This window comes from Netta rufina, assembly GCF_964035555.1.
Source record: "Netta rufina genome assembly, chromosome: 26".
NCBI lineage: Eukaryota > Metazoa > Chordata > Aves > Anseriformes > Anatidae > Netta > Netta rufina.
Window position 1 is genome coordinate 5,629,992 of NC_140150.1, and position 13,577 is coordinate 5,643,568.

Here is a 13,577-nt window from a genome sequence, read left to right on the forward strand (position 1 = left end):
GGAAAGCTTCAGGGGGAGAAAACGTATTGATGAAGCACAGCTGGGCTGAACCGGGAGCGGATCCTGCTCGAGGAAGGGAGCAGAGGCAGCGGGATAGGGACAGGAGCAGGCGTCCCTGCACTGCCCTCGCTGCTCTGCAGCCCCCGAACCCAGGCAGCAAGGCCGCGGGATGCTGTCCCCTCGGTGGCCGTGCCACCAGGACTCTGCAAATACGCTGCTGCTCTCCCGTGCCTGCTCACAACAAGACTTAATTAACAGTGCTGGAAGCTACGAGCCAGCACTCCTAAAATCTGGATTGCAAACAGCTGCACTTCCAGTCCTAAAAGAAACACTCTGGGGATGCAAAGGGTTTGGATCCTGGCTCCCCCAGACGCTGGCAGCGTGGATGTGCTCTGCTCCCCAGTTTGCTGTTATTCCCCACGCTGCTGTGGCCAAATGGGGGGGTGCAGACCCCCAGGGTTTTGTGAATCCAGGCACAAGAGCGGCCCTCTAAAAGCCAGGAGGCAGCTCCATCATGCATCTGATTCAGCTCATGGTACAATGCTGTGTAGGGACAGGGGGCGACGGCAGGAAGGGACCTACAGCCTGGGTCACCCGAATTACGCCTGAAATAGCAGCCCAGAACCTTCAGACACAAAAAGAAAAATCACTTCCATCTCTGGCCCCGGTCCCAGCTCGCTGGCAAGCACGTATTTATTTACCTGGGAGTGACGAACAAACAAGCACAGAGCACAGTTCTCACCGGCTTGGGCTGCTGGTTAGGGGCCAAGTTTCACATTTCACTTTACAGGTCTATTTGCTAATGGCATGTCCCGTGCCAAGGAGGCTTTGTGACGCTGGGCTTTTAATCAGGGACTCGAGTGTAGCTGCTGTAATGCCTGGCTGCATTCTCCCACTGCCTCCAAGCAGGGCCACAGAAACACTCCGGGCCACCTGCAGCACCTTGAATCGTTTTCATTAAATTGCTAATTAGGTTGCAAAAGGACCTGGTAGAAAGGAGAAACTGAGGAATGAGGGAGGGGAAAAAAAATCCAGCGTAGCTATTAAGACAGAGGTGCAAATCAACCCCCTGCCTCCAAGCACTCCCTGTCTGCAGGGGCTGCTCACATCCCCATCGCTGCACGCCAAGCCAGGTTTTGCAAGGAAGGAAACTGAGGCACAGAATCAGTTACACACGGAAAGGCTTCAGCAAGGCTCGTGCTGGAAGCCGGAGGTTTTGGCACCCAGGTGTACGTTCCGAGGAGCTTTTGCAAGACGGATGGTGGGCGGAAAGCAGGGAAGCCGAGGAAAGCTCCCATGTCAGCACTGCCTGGTGAGCACCAAGCCGGAGCAGCGCCCAGATGTGGATCAGGGATGGGGCTGAGCAGCTCCTGATGGGCACAGCCATGGAGATGAAACCTCCCGCGTGTCCACCAGGGAGGATCCAGGGTATTTGGGGCACCAGCAGCCAGGCTCCAGCTGCCCCCTTGGCCTGCAACCGTCGCAGACTCTGCCACAAGCCTCAACTCAGGCACCTGCCCCACTGAGCGCAGGACTTGGTGTTTTATTTGCTTCTTCCCAATGTGCCCAAAGGCAGGGCCGAGAAGAGGCTTGGGAGGAAGAAAGCACAACGAAAAGCAAATATCCGAGAAGCACCAGGTGCCTTTCAGAGGCTCGGAGGGCACGATGCAGGCAGCCCAGCCGGAGCCCCTCGCTGCAGAGCCAGGCTCCTGGCTGGCTTTGGGCACTTCCAAAACCCACCTGGGTCTGACTGCGTGGGGAAGGGCCCTGCTCCCCGCTCTGTGCCCCCAAACCCCCCGGTGGCGAGGCAACGAGCACCAGGGAGCTGAGCCGGGAAGGGCAGGGTCCAGCCACAGGATACGGGGACGGCAACAACCCATTAAAATCCTCTTAAGCCTCTTGCTGCTGCAGCAGGGAAACAGCACCAGCCCGTTGTTTTTACCTCCCTCGCGGTGATAGCTATCGACAAGGCAGACTGCTACTTTTCCGGCCATTAAAACAAGCGGCTGGATATCCTGATACGGTTTGCCGGGAGCAGAGCTACGTCTAGAGCAGACCTTAGTCTGGAAAAGAGATTCAACACCCGCCCATGTCCAGGAAGGGAGACGCTGCGGCTGCTGGGACCAGCAAGCCCGCGGAACTGGTGCCGGTTTGTGCCCAGCTCCCAGCTGTTCCCAGCCAGCCCCAGGTGAAAGTCCGCTGGGAGGAGGATGGCTGCCGGGTGTGCCAGGGCTGCGAGGCTCTGCGGGGCTGTCAGATGTCCCCAAAGTCAGCCCCAAACCCAAACAAGTGGCAGAGGCTTCCACGGAGAGCCAGGTCGCTGCTTGGCAGCGGGGAAGGCATCTGCACAGCACCCCACTGCAGGCAGTTAAAAAATATTCATTAAAAAAAATGAACGGGCCTGGGGCACGAAGCAGAGTGGGAAACCAGTATTTAAACAGATTTTTTTTTCAAAGGGGCTTGAAATTATGGTGGCTGGTATATAAAGAACGGCTGCTGTAAACCAACCCCCAAATCCAACAACGCAATCACTGGTTTGGGGAGGTTTTCCCAGAGCACAGCCGTGCCTCGGTCCCTACCTGCCACAGCACCTGCAGGACCCGCAGGGTGCTCCAGGCACCCAGACCCACCAGGATGCCCTCAGGGACCCCTCCCTGCAGTGTGCCAGGCACAAAACACCATTTCCCAGCACTGGGCACAAAGGAGATGCCCCAGGTGCAGCGCTTTGCTCCCGCAGAGCCCAAAGGTCTCTCCCAGGGGCTAACACAGCCTGGGAGCAGGAGGCTCTCCCCAGCAGCCTGGCCGGGCTTTTCCCGAGCATTCCCACACGCCGGGATCCATCCCAGCCCTCGGGTGACTCATCCCCTTTTCCGCCCGGCCCGGCCGTCGCAGCTCGCTCCCGCTCGGCGCTGCCAGCACGGGGAACAACGAGTACGGCCCCGAGCGCTCGAGGAGATGGTGCGGCCCAAAACGTGACCGCCGAGGCTGGGTAGGGATTTACCTAAACCCTACCCGCCTCGTAAAAGGGTGGCTTAATCCCCCGGCTCTCTCTGAGGTGCAGCCAAGCAGGGCAGATGTAATTAGCGCTGAGCGCTAACAGGCTTGCCTTGAAGTAGTTTGCCTGTTGCAACTGCCCCTCTCTCTGTCCCCTCCTGTTTTTTTTTCTCCCCCCTGCTCCCAGCCGGCAGATACCCAGCTGCCAGAGTCCCTAGGGATGTGTTTGGGTATGGATCCACCTTTGCAGAGGGCAGCTCCCTGCTCCATAGGGCTGGGTTATGGGGTCCCAAGGACCATCCCAGCACGGAGGCGGTTCCAGTAAATGTATAAACGCACCCAGAGGTGAACTGAGGAGGGCGGCTTTGGCCAAGCCATGGTGACAAACTACAGCAGCTAAAATCCCTCCGGGCTCCTCTGGAAAGGGCTCACCCCGGTCCTGAGCGAGCTGGGACCACAGTCCCCATCCCTGTCACAGATGCTCAGGGCTGTGGTGTCCCCACGGTGTCACTGCAGTGACCGAGCTGCCCCAACACAGCCCCAATCTCACCTCGAAACTTCTTGGGAGGGTTGTCCAGGTCTCCAGCCGCTGGTTCCACCACGCACCGGTCGTCCACCAGCCTGCAGGACCAAGCAGGGACAGAGCTTCAGAAACAACAAGGCAGCAGCGGGGCCTGAGCAAGTGAAGTGCCTTCCCCAGAACCCACAGCACCATGAGGGCACATGTGCATTGGCACCGGCCTCAAAAGGACAGCATCAAAACCTGCACCTCCTGCCCCCTACCCCTTTGCATTTATATTTATATAAATATTTGGCTCGATGACACTCAGCTCCTGCAGCCTGTCATGGGTGCCTGCCCCAAAGCGACATTCGAAGCACGGTGATGCTGGGTGCCGGGGCCTTTGCTCAGTGACCCGTGCGGGAAGCTCTGATGCCCACACCCTGCAGGAACGGATCCTGCCTTGCTCAGCACTCAGCTGAGCCAAATCCGCCCCGAGGCGATGGGCACCGTGTGGAGCCAGGCTTTCTGCCCGAGCTGGAGGTTGAGGTTACTGCTCACAGCCCCCGGCCCCAGGTCTTCGTTAAACCGGTAAAAACGTGAGGGGTTCAGCTTGCTCTTAATGGTTCTTCTCCTCCAGCCAGGAGCTACCCCACCAGGACACAGGGGGTGTAACTGTTGTAGATGGAGGTGGCAGGGCCCCCTGGAACCAGTTGTTAATTGTAATTAAATTAATTATTACCAGGGATGCTGGCTCTGCCCATCAGACACAAAGGGCTTTGCACCTCCTGCCTGCCCCCTCCTCATTTCCCAGCGTTAAGCAAACTCCTGCGGGCTTGGCCTTGGGTGCTGCAGCCCTTCCCCATGATTTCAGGACAGGCCATTGCTCCAAAGTTTCCAAGGCCAGCGAAGCACACCCAGGGATGAGGCACCCCTGTGCTCGGCCCCAAAATCGCGGAGGGGTGAGCATCGCCCGAGGGCTGCCGGGCGCCGGGTGCTGCAGCGAGACAGGCTGGGCTCGCTCGCCTGCTTTCTGCCAGCCTCCAGGAGGCGATGCAGGGAGAGAAACCGCGCTCCTGCCCCGGGCGAGGAAGCAAGGAGCGTCGAGGAGCGTGTCCCCACCTGAAGCCGGGCAGCTGGGAAGCGAGGGGCTGGGTGCAGGAACACAGCGGCTGCACAATCCCAGAGGGAGCATCCTCGGGGGGAGCGTTGCAATGGGGACAGGAGAAGCGTGGTGGGCACGTGGCACGGCAGCGAAGGGCACGGCGTAGCCCACGCTGCTCTTCCTGCTCCTTGGGGGCTCTCGATGCAGCCAACAAACCCAACAGGCAAAGTGCTGCTGGGTTTTCAATGGAAAGAAAAATCCCACGTGCCGCTCTGCCGATCCGGCCTCCCTCCCCTACCCCAGCTGCTCTCCAGAGGAGGGGAAAATTCCTCTTCGTAGCTCGGCAGAGAGGAATTTGGCCTCGGTGCTGATGGATTGGGGCCCCAGGGACCCCAAGGCTGCTGCGTCCTCGGCAGCAGAGGTGCTGGAGCAGGAGCCGGCGTCCCGCCACGCAGCCAGCGGCACCGCGGGGCCTTTGCTTTTCACCCTCACTTCTCGAGCCAGAGCTTGTTTCTCCTGGCTGTCGTGAGCAGCCTCTCCCAGCCGCTTCAGGGGTGTTTGGAGGAGCTCCCCTCTGCCCGCTGGGAGGACCCATCCCTCGTACAGCTCAGGGAACCAGCAGGCCACGAAGGTGCAGCCAAACCTCGCACTGTGGCACCCAGGGGTCACGGTGCTGGCAGGAGAAAAGTTTGCCGAAGCCCCAGCTCCTGGGGCTCGGAGCAGATTAACCTTAGATTTTAAGTAACGAGAAAAAAAAAATAAATAAAAAAAATTCTCTAATGTTTTGGTGGCAGCAACAGCTTAAGAACAACTAGCAAAGCCCCAGAAGACTGGAAAAGGCAAACAAATAAACCCAGCCCTGAGGTTTTGGTAATCAAACATTGAGCTTTTCGCTAGGCAGCACTGCCTCGGCTGTGCCCACACTCGTGGTTGGCAGCAGGGGGGTGCTGGGCTCCAGACCCACGCCTGCCCAGCCCAGGCTGCCTGGGGAAGGACCCGGGACCGTCCCCGAGCTCCTGCAGGGCACAGGCTCTCGGGAGGGCAGGGAGAGAGGTAAGGAAGGATGGGACAAAGCAGTGTCAGGAGGAGAAGAGGCAGCTGCGGACAGGGGCTTTACCACACGTATCTCACCGCACAGGAGATATGCAAAGCCTCAGCCCAGCCCAATGCCAGCCGTAAACTCATTTGGTTTCTATTACTCTGAAATGCTGCTTTGCACCCCCAGCACCACTCAAATGAGAGCAACGGAGCAAAGCACCAGCCCTCAGCAAGCGCCCACCAGCACCTACAGCAGCAGAAGGCTTGGTCCATTTATTAAAAAAAGTAAAATTTAAGTTCTCCATTGGAGCTAAGGGCCCACACAGCCCTTTTCCAGCACCAGAGCAAATGGTGCAGGCGTCTCCTACCCACGCCAGCTCCATCTCAAGCCACTGCCTGGAACTTCTGTGCCTGGCACTATCACTCTGCGACGCTGGGCTGCAGATAGCGACCTGCCAGGCTGGAAACCTTAATTAGTTAATGAGCTCAGAGCAGTCGCAGTGTCTTTAATCCCGGAATTACACGCTCTGCAGGAATGCAAAGCACTGTTTTTATTAAACTGATACTCGGGACAAGCCTTGTTGGGTTAAAAATCACTGAAAACAGAAAGGATCCTGACGCGGTGGACATGAGTCACCTGGGTTACCGCTGGGGCCGGGCTGTGTTTGCTCTAAAAACCCGCATCAGCGCGGGGGGATGGCACGAAGCGGGGCTCCCTCTGCTCTCAGAGCAGTGGTGCTGCTCAGCGTGGGGCACGGCCACTGCGGCTTTCATCTCCCAGGTGTTAATGAGAAAATCTCATCAGCGTCCGAGCACCTGGAGGATGCTGCAGGGAGAAGCAGCAGGCTGGAGGCACTGCTGAAAACCCCACACTTCGCCTTTCCGAGGCGCCCCTTGGGAGCACCGGGGGCCTGATCCTGCGCCTCGCCGAGCCTGCTGCATCTGGTTAGCTTTAAGCCCTGCGAATCGTCACGGCGGGTCCAGTGGGGTTTGTGCTGCGTGCCTAAAAACCGAGCACAAAGTGATTCCCTGGCCCGCAGCCAGTGCACTTGGCCTCGTGCGAGGCTGAGCCTTCGCCGGAGGTCAGGGGACGCAGCTCCTCCAGCACCTCCAGGCCAGGCAGCCCTGAACCCAAGCAGGGACGGCGGCCAGCTGGGGCTGTCCTGGTGGCGAGGAGGAGGAGGAGGAGAAAGAGAAGAGGAGGAGGAGGAGAAAGAGAAGGAGAAGGAGAAAGCGGAGGAGGAGGAGAAAGAGAAGAAGGAGGAGAAGGAAGAGCAGAGCTCGCCATCAGGCACAGGGCTGGGTCAGCCCCTCCGGCACAGAGCCCATGGATCGGTTGGCCTGGCAGAGCAAAGGGAGTAAAAATAAAGCAAGTGAACGTGGCACGGCCACAAAAACACAGCCTTGTCCCCGCGCTGTGGGGAGGACACCGCTCTGCGCCTCGCGTGCTTCTCCTCCCCGCAGGAGCGAGTTCATCCTGACCCAGCAGGCCTGAAGTTACCCTTTAACCAACTGTGTTTCCCTGAACTGCTCCACCCTGTAAATCCACCTGCAATCACAATTACAGCCATCAAAGGTGGTATTTCATGTTAAACAGCCAACTGCCACCCAGGCGGGCTTACCATTGGCCCAGCCCCTCCACCAGCCCACAGTGCTGGTCCCCGAGCCCCCTGGGATGGTGGGGATGGGGTCCCCACCCGCATCCTTCTGCTACTTTCTGGCTCCAGCCATTGGGTGCTGGCTCACTGGGGACACAAGGTGAGATGGGGACACTCCTGGCAGCAGTTTCTCCCAGGGCTCACGGCATCACCGCATCCAGCACGACCCAAACTGAGGTCTCCCAGCTCCTCTTCCTGCTTGGTGCTGGTTTGGTTTGCACAGATGTTGCCCACAGAGCATCCCATGGCAGCAGCCGTTTCCCCATCGCAGACCCAGCTCTGGAAATTCCAGCTCCATGAGCACAAAGCCGCCAGGAGTTACTGGTGATGGGTTCCTGGTCATTTTCCCTTTATCATAAAAAGCACCGTTCCTTCAGACACCTCTAATTTTCAGCAGCAGAGCCCCGCAGAGCCCTTTCCATCCTCCCTGCCGGGAACAGCCTTGAACAGAGACAAGGGGGAAGGGGAGCCCACCCCTGGGTCCTGCACCTCTCTGCACCCCCTGGGTAGCTTCCCACACCCCAGACCCCTTCTGGCAGCTCCGATACACCCGTCCCACTCTCCCATTGCCACAAAGGGAATGAGTTGGGCACTGAACAACCCAACCAAGGGATGCCTCCAGCAACGCGGCTGCCCTAACCCATCGGTGTTGCTTCAGTGCTCAGCTCCTGCCCTGCCCTTCTTAAATAACCTCCTCCTTTTGGTTTATCTTTAGCATTTTAGTGACTTGGGGAGTTTTGGCCAACATCCCCCCACTTAGCCGAGCACTGGAGCGCACACGAGTCCTCCCCACCCTTCAGCGGGTGGTTTTTCCTCCTGCAGAGCAAACGCCCACTGCAGGCAGCGTCTGCAGGAGGAAGGGTTTGTGCCCTGGGGCTTTGATGGGGCCATGAACAGAACAGGCTCAGCCAGGGGGGCTGCAGGGCTCCCCATGCCACCAACCCCCATTGCAAGTCCATTGGATGAACAGGGAAAAGCAATCACTTTAAAAAAATAAAAAAAAAAGTTAAGGCTTAGTGTTAATGCGGGGCCTGGTCCTGCTTCCCTGCTGCTTTTCAGGGCATCCTGCTCCCCGATGCACCGCAGGGCTGCTGGACCCCCACTCCCAGGACTCATGGGGGCTGCTAAGAGCCCTGCAAGATCTCCCAAATGATGGGGCTGAGCTCTTCAAAGCAAGGACGGCAAGAACGGCCAGCACCCCGTGTGTCATCTGGGTCTGTTCCCCTGCAGGGTTTCACCCTGGGCTGGAGGTGAAGGACTTCCTCACTCGCTGTTCCTGGTCCAGAACCACCAGCGCAAACGCACCGGGCTCACTGGGTTTAATTCAGCAGCTGCAGAGCCACACACCCCGCTGCAGCCCGTCCGGGTGTCCTGCAGCTGTGGCCACGGGGGCTGCCAGCACCGCTGTGCCTTCCACCTGGGGTGCATCCAAGCACAGAGCCCTGTGCATCCTGCGGCATCACCTGCAGGCACCCCCGGCTTTGTATTTAGGTGGCGTTCAAACCCACATCAGCCAGGATGCCCCAAAGGCCCCAGAAGTTCCCCTGGGAAGAGCTCACTGCCCTGCCAGGATGGGGAACCGCAGCACCAGGACATTGGGATGCATTCTTTAACTTTTGGGACCAGCACCTGGAAACTCTCCGTGTCATCCCATATAAACTGGGGATCCCGCTGCGGACCACACCAGTCCAAACCCTCCTGCCTTCATCGAGGAAGGATGGAGGGAGCACTTCCGCGGGGTGCTCAGCTGGGCACGCAGCGCCCAGCTTGGGGCTGGCAGAGCTATTTGCCTTGCAAATGAGCCAAACAAGGTCCCAAACAGGCAGCAGTAGGGCTGGGGAGAAGCACTCTCAGTGAGTCACCCACTCCCTTATCGCAGGAGTGATTTAAGGTGCGGTTGGGTCTCCCAGGTCGCGGGGCACAAGGGAAAACAGTTTCAGAGGGTGGGAAACAACCCAGAGGAAACAGAGCCCTGGGAAAGCGAGGCTGCCCAGCAAAAGCTACGCTGGGGCCTGGGAGAACGGTCTCTCCAAGCAAGCCCTGCTTTTGAGATGTTTATAAAACTAGAGAAGCATTCTGCAAAAAATAAAATAAAATAAAATAGAGGGATCTGGGGACAGGAGCTACAAAGAGACTGGAGCTCCAGAGTGTCTAAACACCTCTTAATTTGGCTCCTGGCGAGCCCCTGGGACATGCTGCGTGGGCTAATAACCAGCACCGGCTCCCACCGGGATGGAGGCGCACTCAGTGCCGCGCTGCCGAGCTCGCAGCCCCTGCCCTGGGACATCCCCCGTGCTGGGAAAGCGAGAGAACCACCAGGAGACCCCTCCGAAAGGGCCCTGGGGAGCGTCCTCCCACCCGGCCCGGCAGGGAGGGCTGGGCGCAGAGCGGCCGCATCCTGCACGTGCAGGACCCGAGGTTGGCACCACGCAGGTGGGCACACGGAGATTTTGTGCCCGTGCCCTCGCCCACTCCCACCCAGCAGCGGGGCTTTGGGCACCAGGGCATTAAGCGGGAGGCTGCGTGTGCCCAGCAGTGGGTGCGCGTACACGTGTGGGCGCCGGTATGTACGGCTCTGGTTATACACAGGCATGTGGGAGCAAGTGCATTCATCGCAGATTATAGGGCCAGGCAGCTCCTGCCCCAGGAATCCCATCCAAGGCAACATTCCTGGCTGATCTCAGCCTCTCCTACATGCGCGATGGGGCAGGTGCTGGCACAGACCCACGTCCTGGAAGCGGCGCCGGCACCGCTCGGAGCTGCGGGCAAGATTTGGGTCCCTGCTTTGGGCAGCCCAGGGGCAGCGGCGTTTTCAGTGATCCCCATTGTATCGAGGCACCCCACGGTGAGGTACAAACCCTTCTGTGCCCAAGGGCACCCAGCAGCCCTGCCAGAGCCCTGTCCTCAACAGGAACGGAGCATCTCCTTGGGCAAATGCTCCCGCTTAGGCACAGAAACTGCAGGGACAAGGGACAGGTCCCTGAGGTTCCTGCGTGTCCCCAGGTGGGGCTGCAAGATCCCCTCCTGCTCAGCTGTGGGAAGGGGCTGTAAGGAGATGGCTCAGCCTGGACCTGGCCGTGCCCACACTGCCCCTAACACCTGGCAGGGCTTGGTGCCCATGGGCACCCACGGGTGGTGACCCCACAGCGATGCTCACTGTGAGCTTGGCTCCGTGGGACCACAAAGCGGGCAGTGAGAGCCGGAGATCTACCAGTGCCTGGCCCAGGGGACAGCCACCAGCAGCCACATGGGGCAGGGCTGGCAGCTCTCCTCCTGCTGTGCCCCACAGAGGGACTGTGTTTGCCCAAGCCTCATGCACAGCCCCAAGGACCCTCATGCTGCCTGAGCCCACCTCGTCCCCTCCAGTCCCCAAACTTCTGGCCACGGCTGCCAGAGAGTGGGATGCAGGTCCCCCCCCACACCCCAGGACCACATCCTGCCCCAGCAGTGACCATCCAGGGTGGAAGGGGCTCCCTTGGCACAGCCTGCACTCCCCATGGCCCCGCACCTGCAGGAAGAGGTCCCCAGCCCCTGTTCCCACTGGGGTCAGCCCCGGCACCACCTCCCCTTCCCCTTCTGCCCAGAGAAACAAACCCACGGTGCTGAGCAGGCTCCGGGACAGGGCTCACTCACCCCAAAGTGCTGATGAAGCCATTGACCGAGCCCTCGGCGTACAGGGAGACGATGTCCCCGATGTGCAGGAAACTTGACATCTCATTCATGGTTGCCTTCAACCCGGCGCAGCGCCGCTTCTTCCCCAAGTCACCTTCCCTCGCAGAAATCCACCATGGGGCAAGCGGGGCTCACGGGAACCAGCCCAGGGGGGCTTCTTCCAGCCCGGCTCTCACCCCCTTCTCCTCGCCGGCTCCCTGCGAGCAGCGGAGGGGAGCGGGACGCGGGCACGGGCTCTCGCACAACTTTTACATGTGCTGGGCAGGACGCGAGCCAAGGGAGCCAGGCAGCCGCGGGCGTGCTGCGAGGAGGAGGAGGAGGAGAAGGAGGAGGAGAAGAGTGGGGAAGAGGCTCAACTAGAGGTTTGCATGAGATCTGTCCGGCTGTCCGTGTCTCCGTCTCCGCACAGCTTTCTACCTGCAGCCAATAGAGAGCAATCAGGAAGTCCTGCTCGAAAAAGCATGCAAATAATTTTGGCCTGGGAGGAGAACCGGAGCTGCCTGGGTGTGTGTGGGGGGGGGGGGGGGATGCCCAAAAAGAGGCCCCACCCTCTGCTCCCCGCCTCCCGGCTTGGGGGAGCGTGGGCTGGGGGGGGGGCGCAGCACCCCAAAGCCATCGAGCAGCCCCCAGTCCCCGCATCGCCGAGGCTGGGCACGCCACACTCGCAGCAGCCCGGCAGAAGCGAGCACTTCCACCGCACGCCAGCTGCCCTGGGTTCACCCCACGATGCAGCTCCCCAGGGCGCTTGGCCCCCCAGCCCCACGGCAGTGCCCCTCAGCCCCACCACCAGCCCCTCCGGGGTCTCCTTCTCGCCCCCCTGGCCCTGGACTCCTCTGCTTGGAAAAGCACCGGGTGCTTCCTTGCCAGCCGTGGGGGCTCTCGGGGTGCTGCCCGTACACAAACACAGGAGAAAGGGAGGTGCTGGGAGCTGGCAGCTGCACTTTGTGTCTCTCACCAAACCAAATTCCCCGTGCAGGTGGGATGTGACATCACCCCCAGCACCTGCCAGGGGGAAACTGAGGCTGCTGCGACCACCCCGTCCCACCCAGCCCCTCTGCGGCTGCCCCCGCAGTGAGGGCACTGCTCTCACCACCCCTCCATCTGCTCCATCCTCCCCAGGAGCAGACCCAGGGCCCCCAGCCCTCCGTCCCCGCTCCTAAGCCCCCCTTCAGGCAGCACTCCCCTAGCCTGGCTATCCCGCACCACCTGGGAGCAGGGGAAAGCCCCGGGCTGAGGGCAAGGCAGCTCTCGCTGGTTTTTTCTGCCCCAGGCAAGTGTTTGTGGTCAGACGGGCTTCCTGAAGCCCGGGTGCCAGCAGGCAGGTCCCCTGCTGGAGCAGATCCTGCTTCACCTCCTGCCACCTCTCTGTGCCCCTCACACCCATGTGCCATCACCCAAACCCCCCCAGCTGCCAGCCCCCTCCAGCACCCAGCCCACCCATCACCGCCAGCAGCAGGAGGGCTCACACACACCCCAAAGTCCCACCCGCCCTGGTGCCTAAATCCCATCAGGAGCCTTTTTGTGGTGAACCTGGGGCTGGACAAGCAGCTCCGAGCTCCCGGTGTAAAAGGAAAAGGACCAGCAGAAAAGGATCGAGTCCTCAGAGCATCTTCTGGACAGCACAACTGCCCTAGTTCCGCAATTTAATTAAAACTTGTCTGCTGTAAAAACAATATTGGAAGGGGAAAAAAAAAAAAAAAGGCATGATGCTTTTCTCATTTATTTCCCTCCTGTCCTCCTTCCTTGCAAACAAACACACAGGTTTCAGGAATCTAAACCTTGCCCTAAATAGTGATTTTTTTTTCCACGAGGAAACGGACAGGTCCCCTGGCAGAACAAAGGGGAAAAAAAAATTAGTGCAATTCCTTCGGGGAAGATGCGAATTCAGGTCCATCAGGATTAGCTGCGTTTTCAGCACAGGACAAATTTAGAAGCCTTTATCTCAGGGCAACAGAGGGGGGAAAGAGAAGATCATAAGAAAAAAAAAAAAAACTCGCTGCTGTTAAAAGCAAATGAAGGTTTCACAACAGGAGCTCAAAGAAAGCCCCCAAGGAATCAAAGACCAAAACTTTGTGCACAAATCAGCCTCTCTGATCAAAGGCATGAGTGGCATCTCAGCCAGCACGCGGTGCGCCCACCGGCATCATCGGGCATGGCCGGGCACCACTAGCCCAAGTTGGGCTCCCAAAGCTCCCGTCCTCCTGCACCCCTGGGACTGCTCATGTTTGCAGAGCACCGAGCAGTAAAATCCCTTGGAAGTGCAAAAAAAAAAAAACAAAACATCCCACTGCACTAAGTAAACACACATCTGGCCAGCTTTCTGCCATCCAGAAGGACAAATAGGTGAAGCCCCTCGCGGGCTCCTTTGCACCCCCAGAACAGGAGGCAGCCCCGTCCCCATGCTGGGGGTGGTGGGCACCGCATCCAGCCCACGCTCTGGGCCTTGTGTCCCCGCTCCGGGCCTTGTGTCCCCGCTCAGCTCCATCAGGGATGGGGAGCAGAATGTGTTTTGGGGACGCACCCCTGCCTGTTCTGCACCCACCTCAATGCGGGCACAACCGCATGGAGCCATCACGCTGTCAACCCCATGTGTGCCCCCAGGGTGGTCTCT

General features: G+C 59.5%; 1 protein-coding gene across 1 annotated transcript in view; it reads right to left on the reverse strand.

Moving 5' to 3' along the window:
* ITPR3 (inositol 1,4,5-trisphosphate receptor type 3) overlaps nucleotides 1-11,016 on the reverse strand; it is a gene marked incomplete at its 5' end in the record, with an annotated part of 39,235 nt that extends 28,219 nt beyond the window's left edge. The window contains 2 exons of the mRNA XM_084302088.1: nucleotides 3,545-3,615; nucleotides 10,928-11,016. Of these exons, the coding sequence (XP_084158214.1) occupies nucleotides 3,545-3,615; nucleotides 10,928-11,016 (160 nt within the window). The remainder of the gene's footprint in view (nucleotides 1-3,544; nucleotides 3,616-10,927) is intronic.
* Between the last annotated feature and the right edge of the window lie 2,561 nt (nucleotides 11,017-13,577).